The sequence below is a fragment of the Nomascus leucogenys genome, chromosome 4 (assembly GCF_006542625.1).
Source record: "Nomascus leucogenys isolate Asia chromosome 4, Asia_NLE_v1, whole genome shotgun sequence".
Lineage (NCBI taxonomy): Eukaryota > Metazoa > Chordata > Mammalia > Primates > Hylobatidae > Nomascus > Nomascus leucogenys.
In genome coordinates, this window is record NC_044384.1 from 44,567,173 (window position 1) to 44,586,933 (window position 19,761).

The following is a 19,761-nucleotide window of genomic DNA, read 5'->3' on the forward strand; positions in this document are numbered from 1 at the left end:
GGGATTACAGGCATGAGTCACTGCACCCAGCCTGTGACATCAGTTTTAACAGTTTCAGGATTTTGTGTACAGTCATGATGGTTACTGAAACATAAATTTCCAGGTACAATTTCAAAGTCAACAAGCAATGCTTAAGCCTTCTGGTATTGATTGCCAGAGGCCGTATGTATTTATTCATGTCTTACCAGCAGCATCAGAGTCCCAATGTCCCTGAATCCCTGTCTGTTTTATAAGGAAAAGTGTCATCTCAACTCTTGCTTTAATATACATTTTAACTGTAGTGAGGTTGAACATTTATTGTTCATTGGCACTTATTTTGTGATTTCCCTACTTAAGTAGCCTTCTTTTTCTACTGGAACTTTCTTATGGGGAGACAGTATACTGAAGTGGCTCCACAGTCAGGTTGTGGGTTCAAAGTCTGACCTCCCCACTTTGTAGATATATGACCTTTAGCCTTCATTTCCTCATCGGGTACATACGTGCTGAGAAATAACATTAATAAGTATATACAAAGCCCTTAGCAAGTATCTATTACATTTATTTTTTTCCTTTTGGTTTGGAGACAGGGTCTTGCTCTCCCAGGCTGGAGTGCAGTGGTGTGATCTTGCCTCACTGAAGCCTCGACCTCCAGGGCTCGAGCGAGCCTCTCACCTCAGCCTCCCAAATACTTGGGTCTACAGGCATGCACTACTACGTCTGACAAATTCTGTTTATTTTTTGTAGAGATGGGGTCTCACTATGCTGCCCAGGCTGGGCTTGAACTCCCAGACTCAAGCAATCCTCCAGCCTTGGCCTCCCAAAGTGCTGGCATTATAGGTGTGAGCCACTGTGCTTGGCCTATCTATTACATTGCTTACTGACATACAGTAGAGCTTTTTTATATAAAGAGTATTTCCGTTTTACAATTCCTACTTAATGTCCTATCTTTTCAGTTTGTTCAGGTCTTTATCTATGGAAAAGGAGGAAAACAAGAGTTGAGTAGCTCTTACCATGTATTTTAACATCCTACATCTTTTCCAAATAATCCCATCCATTTTTTCCATATTCTCTCCCTAAACATGAGCATTTAGGCCTCCTGCTGTTCTTACTGGTTAGCACATGTCCACTGATGTACGCCCCAACAAGAACATTACTTCTCTTTGCTTCTTTTTATCCTCATGAAAATTCTTTTTCTATGCACATGATTCTAGATTTCCATACAGATTTGTTTTTGGTGTGGTGTGTTATTCTTCCGACCTATTAGGTCTTTTGAATATCTTTGTGTTGCTGGTTAACCTGTACAACATTCCATCTTACACTAAGCATCAGTCTAAATATTCTCTTCCTGCTAAGCCCCTCAAAAAAGGGAAGTCTCGACTGACTGTGACCATTAGTTTCAGTTGTCACTTCCTTTTAGCATTGTCTTTAATAAAATTTGCAAAAGATGGCTGGGTGCCATGGCTCACGCCTGTAATCCCAGCACTTTGGGAGGCTGAGGCGGGCGGATCACCTGAGATCGGGAATTCGAGACCAGCCTGACCAACATGGAGAAACCCTGTCTTTCCTAAAAATACAAAATTAGCCGGCCGTGGTGGTGCATGCCTGTAATCCCAGCTACTCAAAAGGCTGAGGCAGGAGAATCGCTTGAACCCGGGAGGCAGAGTTTGCGGTGAGCCGAGATCACGCCATTGCACTCCAGCCTGGACAACAAGAGCAAAACTCCATCTCAAAAAAAAAAAAAAAAAAAAAACCAAAAAAAACTGCAAAAGATATTGTGAAATACTGGTGACATAAGACAAAACTGAACATGTGCGAGGTGCCCAAAGAATGTCACAGACCCAGCAACTGACAAATATTTTTTGAGCACCAAAGCCCAAGGGAATGTACTAGGAATTGTGGGCATATAGCCCCAGAAACAAATGATATGGCAGCTTCTGATCCAGAGCCTTGGGAATTATAAGAAACCTGACAGCAGCTCTGATACTGTCTTTAGGATCAAAGGAGAATCTTAAGGATGGGAGAGAGAGTCCTAACACTCTAACAGACTCTTGAGGTATAGGCTGGGCTCTTTCTCACCCTCATTCCCACCACTACCCTCATGGAAGTTCTAGGATAGCCTACAGGTTGGGCAAGGAAACCACATATTTGCCCTTTCCCTGGGGTCACATAAACCAAGACAAAGCTCTTGACTACCCTGTGGCCCAAGGGCTCCAGGTTTTGTCTATTAACAGGAACTTCTTCATTGGCACTGCTTAAGAGTCTGGCCAGACCCAGACTTCTCTGACAGAGAAGACCTCACTACAACAGGAACTCAAGGAATGATCCACACTTTGTTTCTGGCCTTTGGCTACTGTTCTTTACTGGGGTACCACTTCCCTGGAGTACCACCTTGGCTAACTCCTCCTCATCCTTCAGGCCATTTTCCCCATTTCCTTATCCAAGGCTGAGTCAGGTGCTCTTTAAGGTCACATAAGAGCATTCCACTTTCACTGCCTGTTTGGCTGCCTTGCCCATTAGACTATAGAGATTACAGTCTTGTTTTCCACTGTATTCCTAGTTCCTGGGACAAAGTAGGTACTCAAAAAATAACCTTTGGGTAAATTATATTCTTTCTTCTCACGCCTAATTCCTGGCCTGCCCTGGGCTCAACAAATCATTGATGAAGCCATTTCCCCACCTTTCTTGCTGCTCTGTCACTGTTCTTTATTGGTTTTTGTTTTTTTTTTTTTTTAGTTCCTGAGACAAAGTGCCTCACACAGTCCACACCAGCTCCATAACCTGGCACACTAACAATCAGATGCAGTGACAGAGCCTGGGTTGCTATATTCTTTTCATGACACTTTCATACAAAATGAGGTTTCAATGTTACATTCCCACTTTTCGTATTTCCTGAGTATTCCTAATAAGAGAAGAGCTGGAAGTAATGAGTCTTCTGTATTCTGTTCTGATTAGTCACAGGAAAAGCTTTCAAGTCACTTTACACTAGCATTGGGAAATGCTGCACAAAGCAAGCTAGACTCAAGACCTAGTATTTTATAACCTTCATGGAGTTTTGCTCCAAAGTAAACTGTTTTGACTAACAAACATAAAAATCTGACTGAAGTATTTACACTATTCACAGTATTCACAAATTACTTTATAGTGTGGACTCTTTGATGGCGCATAAGGACTGATCTGTGCCTGAAAGCCTTCCCACATTCATTACATATATAAGCTTCATCCCCAGAATGAATTCTCTGATGCTGAACAAGGGCTGAGCTCCTTTTGAAGGTTTTGCCACATTCATTACACTGATAAGGTTCCTCTCCACTATGAATTCTCTGATGTCTGATAAGGTTTGAGCTCAAACTGAAAGCTTTTCCACATTCATTACATTCATAGGGTTTCTCTCCACTATGTATTCTCTGATGAGTAATCAGCTCTGAGCTCTGCCTGAAAGCTTTTCCACATTCATTACATTCATAGGGTCTCTCTCCTGTGTGAATTCGCTGATGTCTAATGAGTTTTGAGCTCTGGCTAAAGGTTTTCCCACACTCATTACACTCATAAGGTTTCTCACCAGTGTGAATTCTTTGATGTATAATGAGATATGAACTTTGACTGAACGCTTTGCCACACTCATTACATTTACAAGCTTTCTCACCAGTATGGATTTTCCGATGTCTAATGAGGGCTGAGCTCTGATTGAAAGCTTTCCCACATTCACTACATTCATATGCTTTCTCACCACTATGAATTCTCTGATGAATAATAAGATAGGACCTCAAACTAAAGGCCTTCCCACACTGGTTACATTTATAGGGCTTTTCTCCAGTATGGATTCTCTGATGTTGTGTTAGAGAGGAATGCTGCTTGAAGCTGTGCCCACATACATCACATCTATAAGGTCTCTCTTCTGCAGGAACTTTCTGACATATTATAGAGTCTGTAGTTAGAATCAAGCATCTTTCAGTCTCATCATAAAGGTCTCTCTTTCCTAGAGCTTTGTTTGTGAAGATCACTTGACTAAAACTGCCCCCTTGGGAAGGAGATCTTAGTTTCTCCCCTGTAGCACTTCCTTGCTTCCACACTAAATTGCTTTCATGCTCACTAATTCCTCGAAATGAAGGTTCCTGAGGGAGTCCCTGTGATTTTTCTTCTGAGATGCCCTCTTTTGTTGCTGTTTCACTGTTCTCACAATCTGAAACAATAAGTAGCAAAAAAACAGGTATTACATTTCTCTAGTCACTGTCAATACTTTCTACATGAGAGAAAACAGAAGCTTCTACCTACAAAGATGTCACTGTCCTCCAGTATTTTTTTTTTTCAACTGGCCAAAAGGGGGTCTCTCTTATCTAATAATAAAGTCTACATCTACACTTTGAATTTCATCCTTTCCTGCCTCTTTTGAGACATCAATTGATAAATTACCTACAATTTTTTTCTACTATTTATAATCTTTCTCAACTGACTCCTGTTCATCAGCTTTTAAATAGCTTAAGTGTCTCTCACCTTTTAAAATCAACCTTCTTGCCTACATATCTCCCTCAAGCAACCTCACTCTCTCTCATAGTGGTTTCGCAACCTCACTCTCTCATAATGGTTTCTTGAAAGAGTTGTCTGCAGCTTTTCAAGTGAAAGTATCCTCATTCCACAATCTGGTTTCTGCCTTACTGTCCTGCCCCACCCCCCACCGCCCCATCCCCTACTTCCACTGATACTACTCTTATCAAGGTCACTTCATAGCTCTTTAATCCAATAGGCACTTTCTAGATTATTACTTAGCCTCTCTGTAGCATTGACACTGAGGATCACACCTTCCTTCTAGAGACATTCTCCGCCAGTGGTATTAGCCTGATTTCTGTGGCTGTTCCTTCTTAGATTCTAGGGTAAATCACTCAAACATGAGCATTCCTCCAGATTCTGTTTTGGGCTCTAGAAACTCTCTACCCTTGGCTTCCATTACAACTTATACATTGTAAGCTATTGTCTGACTAATGTCTGCCCAGATCCCCAATTATATCCATATTTTATTAAGCTCTAGAGTCTTATGCTAATTGGGCATTTTACTTTTGAATATTTTACAAGCACCAAATGTACCAACCTAAACACATCATCAGATGTATTTGTTTTTCCTTATGTTTTCTCATTCACATGAACAGTAGTACCATTAACCAGACTGTTGAAGACTGAAACCTCAGTATCATCCTCAACTCCTCTCCCTCACACTCTAGTTTTAATAATTACCAGATGTTGCAAAGCAACTTAAATGCTGATAAACAGGAGTCAGCTTTTATGTTCTCCACCGCTCACCATAACACATATTGATTGAATACACTGTGGCCACTTGGATTACAGCAGTCTCTATCCTCACATGATTCTCCATTTGCAGCTAACTTCTAAACTACAAATCAAACTACGTCACTCCTTGTCCAAAATCCTTCAACTGCATCCCACTGCTCTTAAGAAACTATACAAATTAGCATGACATACAGGTCTTCATGACTTGGATCCTATTTTCCTCTCTGGTTCTTCTCTTACCACCTGTCAATTCTCCATTCAAGTCAAATTAAACTACCTGCAATTTTCAGAATGGGTTGTATTCTCACACCTTCGGGATGGTATGGCCTTTACTTGGGCTACTCCTCCTGCCACCTGTTTACCTGGCTTTCTCTTACTCATAGTTCAAGTCTTAGCTTAGATTTTCTTCCTTCAGGAAGTGTTCCTTGATCCTCTAAGATTGGGTTAGGTGCCTTTAGATGTGCTCCAACAGTACCCAGTGCCTACTTATATTCTATAATTTACTACATTGCAACTGCCTTTTTATTTGTCCATCACCCATCTAGACCTGAAACCTCTTTAAGATAGAGACCCGGGGCCTACCATAGTACCAGACATGTATTGACGCTTTATAAAGTTACAACATAATGAAATGAATGAATGAATAACAGGGAAACTGACACAGGAGGGCTGACAGCAATTCATGAGCTGTGAATACAAAGCTGCTAAAGTGAGCACCTCTGGTTTAGAATAATAAAGGTGATGCTCACATGTGGCAAGTTTGTCAAGTGCAATTAATTCTGCATTCTCAAAAACAGAGGCCTAAGTGTCAAGAGTTTCCAGACGATTTCCCATTCCTCACCACTTTTAGGGGAAAGGCACGGTTTCCAGGATTTCAGCTGTGTCTTTAAGGGCTGGAGGTGGATGTCTGTTGACTCTTGGGATGCTCTGAGACATGTTAAATCCTTCCATGGCACTGCTGGTCCCTGTGGACTAGCTGGGACCTGAAATCAATAAAATATGGTTAGCTTTGTGAGAAAATCCCTAGGAAAACTTGCTTAGTAAAAATCTCAAAGAGGTCAATGATGACATCTCCAGGGATGAAGGACGGGGAAAAAGACCATTCAAGGGTATAGACAAGTATGGCTCTATTAGTCACTTCAGGTTAGGGTTCAGTAGAGACATAAACATTTTTATGCTACTGTTACGATACCATTACATGCTCCAGGCTGTAAATTCCTTTTCCCACATCACTTTTCTCTGTTCCCACCTGCTGCCCTGGGTCATCAAACTCCCTCTCTAAAACCTCCAACAGGGTCACAGCTTCCTCGCCGCTTTCTGGATTATGTTGCTGAACCCAGATCTGCAGCTCCTCAGGCAGAATGCTCAGGAACTGCTCCAGTACCAGCAGTTCTAAGATCTGCTCCTTTGTGTGCAACTCTGGCATTAGCCACTGATAGCAAAGTTCCTGGAGTCGGCTCAGAGCCTCCCGGGGCCCAGGTGTCTCCTGGTAGCAAAACTTTCTGAATTGCTGACGAAACAATTCTTGGCAGGATTGAGTACTCCCATTCTGCTTAAATTTCTCATCCCAGGAAAAGTTATCTTCTACTTTCACTAGTATTAGTTCTTGTTCCGGAGGATCCTGAGGTATCGGGGTCGAAATCACTCCAGATTCCACAGCCATTCTTGGCTGAAACAGCTTAGCAAAAAGCTCAGTACAACTGGGTTCTGTGCTTGAGAAGGAGTGTGAGTAATCGCTTCTTTCCTGAAGGATATAAAAGCAGTTAACTTACGGCAATCAATAAAATCTCTAAGTACTTGTAATAATAAAGATGAGTAACTTTAGTAATATATTGAAAAGGAGTAGATTTGGGGCTATCACTAAATAAAACAATAATGAGATTATAAACTAAAAATCATTAACCTCAATTAGTGTCTCCCATTATGAAGAATTCCTACCACTAATGTTAGAAGAAACTATTTTAGAAGCCTAAGCATGTGAAAGCAACATTAACATCAATCACATAGTAAGAAAACTTCCTTTCCAATTCTCTTTCAATTCTGAATGTATCAAGGAGAAAACTCTATCTTTAACATGTATGTATTAATAAAACTTGTAGAACTCTCTTTTAAATAAAATACAGGCTTCAGAATCAGACTTCCAAAGGTAAAAATATTTAGGCAGAATTTGGTAATGCTGATTTTAAACACTTATTTTTACTTACTTTCTAAAGCAAGTAATGTTGATTTTCATTTAAGGTAGTAATAACATTTTTTTAAAAGTTCACATTAAATATGAGTTGATGTAAATATTGGATATTTCTCATTTGATCACATTTGGTGTTTACCGAATTACTTCAACAAACACTGAGGCACTTACTGGGCATTAGGTTAAGATTTTTGCTTATGAATAAATGAGTCTACAGAGGAATTGACCAAGAACCAAGACGTATCTGTAAAATGCTTACCATGTGTTCAAAAACATGATAGGAACCACATACACAAAAGAAGCAAAAAGATCCATCAGTTCTTAAAAAGCTTAGAATATCCCAAGAGTAAAAATGTTCAAAAGCAAAATATGGTAACAAATAGGTATTAAATGTGACACAGACCAAACTTGACCTGATTTTAGGATGGCGAGATACCGATAGGAGTGTATGCCCTTAGTTTGTCAGGACAGACGAGTAAAATTCATTCCTCACACTACGGTTAACGTTAGAGATTAATTAGAATATTTAGCCTACAAATTTAAGGTTTAACCAGTCCGGCCGTACTAACTAGCCCTTCTATTTTTATATTCTTGGTTAAACCCGCAGCATTTGCGAAGTCACGGGGTCAGCGGAACTGCGTTTTCCTTTGGAAAGCAGGAGTTTGAGTGCGGGCCTCCTCTGAGTTCCCCAGTCGCTTGGAGACGCCGCGCAGGCCAAGGAGCCGCGACCTGGGGATAGGCAGGCAGAGGAGCGGGGCTCCTCCACTGTCCGGCGCGCGCTCCCAACCCCACCTCCATCTTCCTAGGGGCCCACGTCCCTCACCGCGAAGCCCAGGAGCGGCCAGGAAATGAGCCGCCCACCCCGAGCTGCAAGCCACAAAGACCGGAAGTGCGCGTACGCAGTGTTCCGCTCTCGCGCCCTTCGGGTCCTCCGCCGCCCCGCCCCTTGCTCTGAGGTAGCCAATCAGAGCCGCGGGCTCTACCGTTCCTACCGCCTTCTCCCGGTGGCCGCTAGCCCGGCGAAACCTCCAAGCCCAGGTGAGGGTGCGCTAGGAGTCGGGGGTCCTTGTGAGCGGCGGCACCTGGAGGGCTCTGCATCCCGCCTGGGCCGTCCCCACCCTAGCTTTCTCCCGGTGCCACCCACCATTGTTGGTATCAAGTAATTCCCGAATCCCACTCCCAATTTTCCACTGAAATATTCAGATTTTCGGCCGGGCGCGGTGGCAGAGGCGGGCGGATCATGAGGTCAGGAGATAGAGAACATCCTGGCTAACACGGTGAAGCCCCGTCTCTACTAAAAATACAAAAAATTAGCCGGGCATGGTGGCGAACGCCTGTAGTTCCAGCTAATCGGGAGGCTGAGGCAGGAGAATGGCGAGAACCCGGGAGGCGGAGCTTGCAGTGAGCTGAGATGTGCCACTGCACTCCAGCCTGGGCGACAGAGCGATACTCCGTCTCAAAAAAATAATTCAGATTTTCCTGTGATTCCAGTTCTTTTCCGACAAAAATAAACGTAAGGATGAATAGGCTGAACAAAAACTAACAGTCACTTATATTGCTCTTGCCTATGAGTATCACTGGAGCCTTAACAACAGCTCTGTGCTGTGGCTATATAATCCCAAATTTACAGCTGTAGACATCGCCCAAAGTCAGGCAACTTGTGACCAGGGACGCCCACGTCCCCATAGTTCAAGGAGACTGGTATCATAGAATCCAGGAGCCTATCTTAGGGTCTTCCCGTTCTTCAGTGGAAGCTTGCTGGTATTGTCTTACTGTTTAAATTTTTCTTTGGCTATTTAGTCGGTGAAAAATGATGCCTCATGTTTCAACTTTGTGAGCTTAAGATGGTCCCCCTTCGTGTTTATTGACCATTTATGGTTCTTCAGAGATGGCTTTTCCCATTTAAAAAATTAAGGGAGTAAGATTTTTCTTTTCTATTTGTGAGATTTTTTTGCTTATTAAGGATAGCAACTCATTTGTTGCAAATCGTTTCTCATTTATTTGTACTTATTTTTAAAATGCTACATTTTAATGTTTAAATGTTACATATTTTTAAAATGTTATATTAAAAAAAGTACATAGGATAATAACAAAGCGATACATACATACATAGAAACAAATTGTCCTTTGTGAGCCAAGACTGTTAAAACACATAATTGAGAAAAATGTTCATTAGCATTCAAAGCTATAAGTGACTCACTAAATAATTCTTTATCATTGTGAAATGACTACAGCAATTTTACAAAGCAAAAACCAAATAATATTAATTTGTTTATAAATTTTATCAATTGCTTCATAATGAACCACTTCGAGACTTAGTGACTAAAAACAGCAGATATTTTATTGCTCACAGTTCTGTTCCCAGGAATTCAGGCAGGGCTTAGCGGAGATGGCTAGTCTCTGCTTTATGAGGTGTCAGCTATCTTCACTTAAATGGGGTGGAAGGTCTAAGATGGCTTCACTCACATTGCTGAAGTCTTGGTGTTGCCTCTTGGCTGAAGTTACTTGATTCTTCTCCACAAGGCCTCTCTCCATTCAGGAGTTTAGCCTAAGCTTTCTTATATGGTGACTGGCTTCCAAGAGAGTGAAGGAGGAGGAAAGATGCTAATTCTCTTGAAACCTGAGTCTGGAAGTGGCATTATATTTTTCTGCAGTATTCCATGACAGAAGGACTAGAATGGTGGAAAAGGGAAATAGACATTAAGCAGCTTGATCATAGGAGGAAATTTTGGCCATTATCTTTGCGTCCAACCTAACACACCTTGTTATATTGAGAAACTTACTATGTAAGAGTGAAACTATTGAAAGAGAGAAGGCATATCAGTTGAAATGCTTTTGGCTGCAGTAACAGGAACCTTACTAAATGTCCTTTTTGTTTAAGCCTTTTTAAAACAAATCCTAATAGCTAGATGCATGGAGATAAAATCATTCTCAGGGTTGGTTACTTCTGCATCTGGACAATATTGTCAAGGACACAGGTTTCTTCCTTCTTTTGGCTCTGCCATCTTTAAGTGTGTGGTTCTCCAGTCTGGCTTCCTTTATGGTCCTAAAATGATTACCTCAGTTCCAGATTACAGATAATGTTCAGAGACCAAAAAGGGGAACACCTTTATCTTTTGCCCCTTTATAAGATTGAGGAAACTCTTTTACCCCGGCAGATTTCTGTCATGTCTTATTAATTGAAATTGCTTTGAGTGCTTATGTCTATCACTAACAAGGGAGGTAAGGCCTCCATGGTGGGATTAGGACAATTGAAATTTATATCCCAGGGCTAAGGAGAAGGCCAGCCTCTCCTAAAGGACACAGACACTCTGGGGAGAATGCATGAAATTAGGGCTGTGTTAAAAAGGCAGAAAAGGGAGATAAATGATGAATGTTGAATTTGCAACAGTAATATCTGCTTTGATAGGTAATCTGATTCCCTTGTATAGGTAAGAAAGTGAGACACTGAGAAAAAATCCAGACTCCTGTCCTTCCTTATAAGATGTTATGTATGTTTAAAATATAAAATATTAATAATTACTTACTTGCAAGAGATGTAGATTAGAGATTTAGAGCTAGTTTCTGGGACATAGTTTAAGTTCCCACTGAGAGAGCAACTGATTACCCCATAGGACTGTAGGGTCTTAGGGCCTCCTTAGAGCCCCTTAAGGACCTTAGCCAACAATTTCCATGACTTATTTAACTTTCAGTGCTATCGATTATATCAATGCCCTTGAAATCATTCCCTCCATCTTCCCTCATCCCCAATTTCACACATATCCAGTCTGCTTTGATGTGAAAATGTTTGCAAAATTATTGAATCAAGGGTAGAGAAGTATAATTTTTGTTTTTCTCCTCCTCCAGATGTTCTTAATTTTTGTTTCTGTTTTTTTAATGATATGTATGACAGGTATGAAATAATATCAGCTCCAGGCATTACCAGTGATTAGTGAGTAAGGTTTCTCAGTAAGTGAAGTCCAACTGCTTGAATTACTGTATCATACAACATCAGTCCACTTTATGATATTTATCAAGTGAGATAAGCCCATTGAAACAACTATTCAATAATAAAGAATAGAGAAAATGGCTTCTGATGCACAAAGGAAAGGAATCATTTTCTTTTATTTTTATTTTTTATAGAAAAAATTGTTTTTCATAGAGACGAGGTCTCAATATATTGCCCAGGATGGTCTTAAACTCCTGGGCTCAAGTGATCCTCCCGTCTCAGCCTCCCAAAGTGCTGGGATTACAGACATGAGACACCACGCCTGGCCAAATCATTTTCTCATTCAGCAAATATTATGAAATATTTGTGTATGTGAAACACTGAGAAGAAAAGTAGGGATTCAAATGAAGTAAAATATATACCCTTTCACCTCACTCATCACTGTAATTCCTAGAGTATAAATTCCATGAGGGGAAGGATTTTGTCTTCCATTGTTGTCTCTCCTGTATGGCCTAGCACTGTGTAGATATTTTGATGAATAAATGAATGAATATATAATACATATATACAAGACGAAGTATTGATGCAAAAACTAGTGATAGTATTTGAAGCATTCAAAGAAACGGAGTATACAGGTAGGAACATTTTTAATAATATGCTTAGACTATTTTAATATGAACCCAGGATTTGTTTTTATCATTTATGGTAAGATGACAGACACAGAGGCCATTGCCTTTACAAAAAGAGTTTTTTATTACTCACAATTCTAGAGGATAAGATGCATGGTATGCCATGGGACCTCTTGCAGGGAGAAGCAGGGAGAGTGAGAATGAGTGAGATAGGAACTGATGATAAGTCTTTCTTACTATAGTGGCAGTTAAGTTGCAAAGTGGAGATGTGTGGGCAGGAAGCAAAACACACATATTGGGGCTAGTGGCTGGAGGGTTTGTAGTGAGATTTCTGAGGGCCTGAGAAAACACAGGGATGGTAGAGGTATAAACAACCTTGAGCCTCCAGCACTGGCCAGTGGCTATAAGCTACCACATCATCAATTACAGGATATCAAGAATAGTCACTGTACTATTGTATTCTATGGCTCTTCCATGATGTCACTAATTTAGCAGGTGTATTTTTCAGAGACAGATAATAGGATGTATTAACAGAGCCTGACAGTGCTTATTTGTAGTATCCACAACAGTAAACAAAGGCCTTAGTTACTGTTGTTTCTGTTTGCTGCTAATGTGAAAGAAAGCCTTTGTGGTTTCTCCTGACATTCATTCTTGTATTTATCATGTATAGAACAGAGTTAAAGCTTCAGGTAGGCTGTTATTATTGTTTTACTTTTTTCAGGTTAATCACAATGATAAATCATTTGACAGGGTCCCACCCCAGCTCTTAGTTCTGTCAGCCACTTCAGAAAGATCTTCCACTGGGATTCTGTTCTGTCTTAGGGATAATTCAACCATGATACATAGATACATTCTAAGAACTTTTTTTTTTAAAAAAAGGCAATGCCTAAAAGCATGGCGTATGAGTAATAAAAAGAAAAACACATGTTCTCATAGTTTTGTGGGTAGGAAACTTGAGCACTTTTGGAGAGAAAGCATCAAAAAAAAGCTGTAGGAATTAAGTGATAAAAGACACTCACCTCATTTCATTACACCTATTATATGTGATAAGGTGGATATGTTTAAAAATCTAATCTGTGGATATGTTTAAAAATCTAATCTGGTTGCTTTGAGCTTGTATTATGTGCCTAAATTCTTTTGTTGTAGCTATCATTATTAAAAGGAGATTTCAATTTTAATTGAATTCTTGATAGACAGTGAATTTATTTAATACTCATTGGGTTTCTGTTTGACAGTGTCTAATAAATTTATTTCTTTTAATCTTGCTTGGCAACATAGTGGTAAATGAATAACTAATTTATATATTCCCTCAAATTATCTTAAAGCCTCCTAAATGCCAAATATACTTTTATTTTTAAATATCTTTCAGGTGGTACAATATAATTTGCTTATCTTTCTAGATATGTGTAGCTTTTAAAAATTATTTTATATATATTATTTTATACGTTATGTTTTTATGACTGGGATTATACTGCTGCAGGTAATACTTTTCTTATAAATGGCTACTTCTTATATTTAAAATATCCAGTTGAATAGCTTCTTGTGGAACTTCCTTTATTTATAATCTACCAGTTTGAAATTGTAATGAAGTATACAGAGACAATAAATTGACTTTCATTACTGATTATGGAAATGATTATCCAAAGGGAACTTTTGGGGCTAGCACCTTGGGGAGGAAGGGGCAAGTGAGTATGGACAGAGTAATATAATGATTAGAAGTTCAGGTTCTGGAGAAAGCCTGGTTCAAATCTCTGCTCTCTTAATTCTTACTTCTGTGACCTTGTACAAGTTTCTTAAACTCTGTATACCTCAGTTTTTTCTTCTGAAAAATAAGGATAATTATTGTGTCTACCTCATAACATTGTTGTAAGCATCAAGTGAATCAATACATTTAGAACAGTGCACAATAAACGTGTATTGTTATTTGTGGGAGGAGGTATTGAGTCGGTGGGGAGAATGTGGAGGCTAGAAGAAGGAATATTTCTGCAGGTTTGGATATGCCCAATGATAAGAACAATTTAGGGTCATTATTAAAAATAAACATTTCTAGGCCTTCAATCAGAATACCTGGGGGAGGGGGTTCTATCTATTTTTTAGCAAATACCCCAGATGATTCTTACTATCAATTAGTTTAGGAAACTGTGATCTGGTAGACAGAGTACAGGCTTTAGGGTCAGACAGATGTGGATTCTGATCCATCCATTAAACAATTATGTGTAAATGTCTACGTGTACCATTCTTTGGCTACAGCAGATACTAAATCTGATAAAAATATTTCTACGTTTATCGTTATAGACCTTATAGTATATACCGGGATTACCACTCTAAGGCACCAACCAGGGCCTCACTGAGTGACTTTAATGGACTTATTTTTTAATTTTTATTTTAGAGACATAGTCTTACTCTGTCAATCTGCTCAATTGATTCTCCCGCCTCAACTCCTGAGTAGCTGGGATGACAGGTGCACATCTCCAAGCCTGGCTAATTTTTGTAATTTTTTTTTTTTTGTAGAGATGGGGTCTCACCATGTTGCCCTGGCTTGTATCAAGCTTCTGGGCTCAGCAATCTGTCTGCCTTGGCCTCCCAAAGTGTTGGGATTACAGGTTTCAGCCACCATGCCCGGCCCATATTTACCAAATTTGTAATACCAAAAAGTATTTGACAGTGGTTTGAATTGGAGTTCAGTTTAATATAATTGGTGTCCTTATCTACTTCTAAGATCAAAACAGGAACAGAAACCCTGTTTTGTTTGTTTTTTAGTAAATGAATTAAAGAACACTAGTGTTAAGATCAATGTAAGAGTGCTATTTAATTTAATACTGTGAAAAATAGACATTAAAGATAAAATACTATTTTCTTGGAATCTTTTGAGTATTGCAGTTTTTATCCTTTGATTTGCAGATTCTGGATATATCTCCCACTGGCTATGGTGGTTTTCTATTCTTTCTACTGTTGGTGCTCATGCATTAAGTACAGTATTAAAAAACATTAAAAACAAAAATGCATTTTGGACATTGCTGTCGAGGAAATGAGATGTTCATTCTAGTGGCATTTTAGATAGCTAAAGCTTACCTCTTCAAGAGCCAGAGTTATCACATTTTTGCACATTCTAGTTATGTTGTACATTTCCATCTCTTTACAGAGTATATTGAACACTCTTAGGGCTCTAATTTACTTTCACACAAAGTATGATTTTTGGAAATTATGGAAGTATGGAAATAAGGATACAAACTCACTTCTCATTTACTATTCAACCTGAGGCAATCCACTTTCCTCTTACCATTCCACTTACGTTGCATCCTTGAACATAATGACATCTCATTCCTTAGCCTTCCTGCATTTTAGCATTTATCACTGTTGATAACTTGTCCATTTTTTTAGATTTTGGGCACTATTTTTTCTCTGCCTCTCTATCCACACCTTTGCCTTACAGCTGCCTCCTCTTTTCTGCTTACTTCCTTCTGAAGTCATCTTCAACACTCTTCTCTTCTGCATATATATTCCTTCTCTGGCAGTGATTTCATTCTTCCACTTATGCATAAACTATCCCCAAATTTGTACTTCCAACCCTGACTTGTCTACCAAGCCCTAAATCTTATATCCAATTTCTGTGAGCGTCTCTTCTGGACAATTCACCAATGCCTCAACATTCACACAGCCAAATCGAATTCGACTACCTTCCTCTATCTTAAATTTTATTATTAATCATGTTATTATTATGAATTATTAAAATAGAATAATTATCTTACTTTCTTAACTTTCCTTTTTGCCTCACACTGTCAAGACTAAGTAGAAATTTTAGGGCCAGTGTAAGGGACCAGAAAAATTGGCCATTGTTTAACTGTGGTCCTATTAAAGCATCATTTGAAATAACTCAAATTTATCTTCTTTTTCTTACTGCTGTTTCAATTCCGGTCTTTGCTGTCTTTCTTGTAATAGCTTTTTAGTCCTTGTCTCTTATCTCTCCTCTTAGTCCAATGCATCTTTCAGATTGCTGCCAGAGTCTTAATATGAATTTGATTATGTAATCATGCTATTTTATAAATATTTGCTGCTTTGCCATGTCCACTGAATATAAAGTACATACCCTTGCCATACCATCTAACATCTTCCTTCTTCTGACCCATACTCATGTACACCCCACATACTCAGGCACCAAAGGTGATGTGCCATTTCTGTTATCCTATTCTGTCCAACTTCCTTGAATTTGCTCCGTATATTATTATTATTATTATTTTGAGACAGAGTCTCGCTCTGTCGCCCATGCTGGAGTGCAGTGGAGCGATCTCTGCTCACTGCGAGCTCCGCCTCCCAGGTTCACGCCGTTCTCCTGGCTCAGCCTCCCGAGTAGCTGGGACTACAGGTGCCTGCCACCACGCCCGGCTAATTTTTTTGTATTTTTTAGTGGAGACGGGGTTTCACCATGTTAGCCAGGATGGTCTCGATCTCCCGACCTCATGATGCGCCCGCCTCGGCCTCCCAAAGTGCTGGGATTACAGGCGTGAGCCACCGCACCGGGCCTATTATTTTTAATAATCTTTTTGCTTTTGGTTGAAATTTTCAGCATCCTTCAGGCCAGATTATGTTATTTTCCTTGTGAAACCTTCCTCAGCTCCCTAGGAAGGGCTCTGTTATGATATGCTCCTCTTGACTTATTTATTTATTTGAGACAGGGTCTCACTCTGTTGCCCAGGCTATGTGCAGTGGTCTGATCTCTACTTAACTGCAATCTCTGCCTCACCAACTCAAGCAATCCTCCCACTTCAGCCTCCAGAGTAGCTGGGACTACAGGCGTGAGACACCACACCCAGCTAATAAGTGTGTGTGTGTGTGTGTGTGTGTGTGTATATATATATATTTGGTAGAAATGGGGTTTGCCGTGTTGCCCAGGCTGGTGTTGAACTCCTGGGATCCAACACCAAGCTCAAGGGATCCACCCATGTCTGCCTCCCAGAGTGCTGGGATTATAGGCGTGAGCCACTGCTCCTCTTAACTTATTTATGTTAGTCTTCTCAGGACCTGGCAAAGCACTTTGAGCATACTGTTAATTTCTTTTTAAAATTAAAATTACTCATATTTAGAAATTATCCTTAAAAGGAACTTTTCATTACCATTTAGTTCTTTATTTGTAAATTTCCCTTTTGATTTCTTAGAAAACCAAAGTAATATCATCGCCATAATCACTTCGACAAACATTTAACAAATATCTACACTGTTTACATACAATTGAGGTACAGAAAAATGTAATAATTGGTTCACCACTCATCAACTAAGTGAACTGTATAATAGAACTAGAGTGATGTTTCCTGATTGTACTTCTTCAGTGCTGTGCTGCCATAGAGCCATCAGTGAGGACTAGCTGAGATTATGAGAGCCAACCAAGTCTTCAAGTCTTCCAGTTTCATTTGAAGTACGAGATCATAACCTGACTCCTACTTGACACATTTCTAAGCTTAGTGGCTAATATAATTTTAAACAAGTCTCAAGTAAATTATTTGAAGTTAGACAAGTCTAGCCAATGTTTAAATAGCAACTGATTTCTCAGTATCCTAGGAAACTGCATCAAAAGTAGGGACTCAAAGACTCTTTAAATAGAGGGAATGTCAGGATCTCTTCAAGCTTCGAAATCAAGGGTACTATTAATTAACAGTTTCTGTAGGTAAACATGACAACATAGCAGAGTAAAATTAAGAATATACACAAATGAATGCCTTTTGCTAAAGAACAAATCTAACCAAATTGAACAAAATAAAAAAGTAATTATCTTTCTAATCTAACTTGCCTACAATTTTACCATAATTTTTACTACTGTATATTAGTCTATAAAAGGACTAATATGTAAAATATGTGATATTGAATGTCAATCTATTTCATAGGATAAATTTTTCTGTTTTTACAGAATTTACTTGTACAAAGAGTGAATACATTAATTAGCCTAAAAATCCTCACTAGTTCTTATAGTTATCTGAGTGCATTACTATTAGTAGTATCTATGTTAATAATATATATAAGGGGTTAGTATTATAAACAGTAAAAAATCACATATTAATCATGTTAGACTGAAAGGTCATTAAGTGTGCAAATAATAAGTGTTCCAGATTACTTAAGCATTCTTCAATATTTCATATTCCCAAGATTCTTTTAGCTCTTTCTTCTCTCCTCTCTGGCTTGACAGGAAACTTGCTATTTTGTGTTATATTCACCTATTATTATGCATTAACAAGCAGGTGATAATTAGTGGTGGTATTGAAACTAATTGTAAAATGATTGAAACCATAAGATGACTTCTACTGCTTTAGAAGTAGTTTGACTGGAGCCAGTAAATAGATTTTTGTTTACCCTGCATTCCACAGTCCAAAAGTTCTGGTGGCAGTTCTGCGACCGTTTTTCGTCACAGACTGTTGCAGGATTGGAGACATTTCCCTAGAACATGCTGCCCCCTGTTGGCCATTTAAAGCAGGGCACGTTCAGAAGGATCCTGGCGAAGCCTGCAGTGTAATTTCTCATTCCCAATAACACATAATTTCTGGACATAGAAATTTGGATTTTAAATGTCTAAAGGCTTTATCAAATATTTTAATTATAAATAAAAATTATATGACATCCTAAGGAACCAAATAATCTTGAATGCTTTCTACAAAATACTTGAATATAAAGATGCTGTAAAAGAATTAATTTTATGGCCAAGTGTGGTGGCTCACTCCTGTAATCCCAGCACTTTGGTAGGCTGAGGCCGGCGGATCACCTGAGGTCAGGAGTTCGAGACCAGCCTAGCTAACATAGTGATACCCCGTTTCTACCAAAAATACAAAAAATTAGCCGGGCGTGGTGGCGAGCACCTGTAATCCCCCCTACTTGGGAGGATGAAGCAAGAGAATCGCTTGAACCTGAGAGACGGAGGTTGCAGTGAGCCAAGATTGCACCATTGCACTCCAGCTTGGGCAACAAGAGCGAAACTTCGTTCAAACAAAAACAAAAAACAAAAAACAAATTTTATTATAGCTACTTTTGAGTTATATGAACAGAGAAAGAAAATTATCCCTGAAGAATTTGTTTACTAGAATTTTACAGTGAATCTCCTAAGGCTGAATTTCTCTTAAACGTAGTCTTATAAATTCAGCATCACTTATTAAGTGACGGCGTATGTGAAAACTAAATAACTTTGGCCTAAATGGAAATGTTGGGTATTTAAAATGTCATTAATATACAAAATATTACTATGTCTTAATTTTTAAATACTTAATTAAATACAAAAAATGTTTATTAAGCATCAATGAGCCAGGCACTGTACTAGGTTCTGTGAATACCACAGTACCAGTTGACCCTTGAACAACTTGGGGGTTAGGGGAACTCATGCACCTACATATAGGTAAAAAATCTGCATATCGGCCAGGCACAGTGGCTCACACCTGTAATCCCAGCACTCTGGGAGGCCGAAGTGGGAGTATTGCTTGAGTCCAGGAGCTCAGGACCAGCCTGGGCAACATAGCAAAACCCCATCTCTACTAAAAATATAAAAAATTAGCCAGGTGTGGTGGCACACACCTGAGTCCCAGCTACTTGGGAGGCTGAGGTAGGAGAATCACCTGAGCCTGGGAGGTTGAGGCTGCAGTGAGCTGAGATCACGACACCACACTCCAGACTGGGTGACAGAGAGAGAACCTGTCTCAAAAAAAAAGCGTATAATTTTTTTTTTTTTGAGACAGAATCTCACTCTGTTGTCCAGGCTGGAGTGCAGTGGCATACCATAGCTCACT

The 19,761-nt window shown here is 39.4% G+C and overlaps 1 protein-coding gene across 4 annotated transcripts; it reads right to left on the minus strand.

Moving 5' to 3' along the window:
- Positions 1 to 67: 67 nt before the first annotated feature.
- ZNF397 (zinc finger protein 397) lies at positions 68 to 8,351 on the minus strand. 4 transcript variants are annotated; one of them, XM_003261926.3, is made up of 4 exons: positions 8,271 to 8,351; positions 6,509 to 7,003; positions 6,101 to 6,242; positions 68 to 4,159 (listed from the first exon to the last, which is right to left on the minus strand). In XM_003261926.3, the coding sequence occupies exons 2-4, from the start codon at positions 6,920 to 6,922 to the stop codon at positions 3,111 to 3,113; spliced, it is 1,605 nt and encodes a 534-aa protein (XP_003261974.1). In that variant the 5' UTR covers positions 6,923 to 7,003; positions 8,271 to 8,351; the 3' UTR covers positions 68 to 3,110. The 4 variants fall into 4 exon arrangements, with proteins under 4 accessions (XP_003261974.1, XP_030666434.1, XP_030666433.1 ...); XM_030810574.1 differs by having other exon boundaries at positions 2,682 to 4,159; positions 6,452 to 7,003; XM_030810573.1 differs by having other exon boundaries at positions 2,682 to 4,159; positions 7,707 to 8,332.
- Positions 8,352 to 19,761: the final 11,410 nt, after the last annotated feature.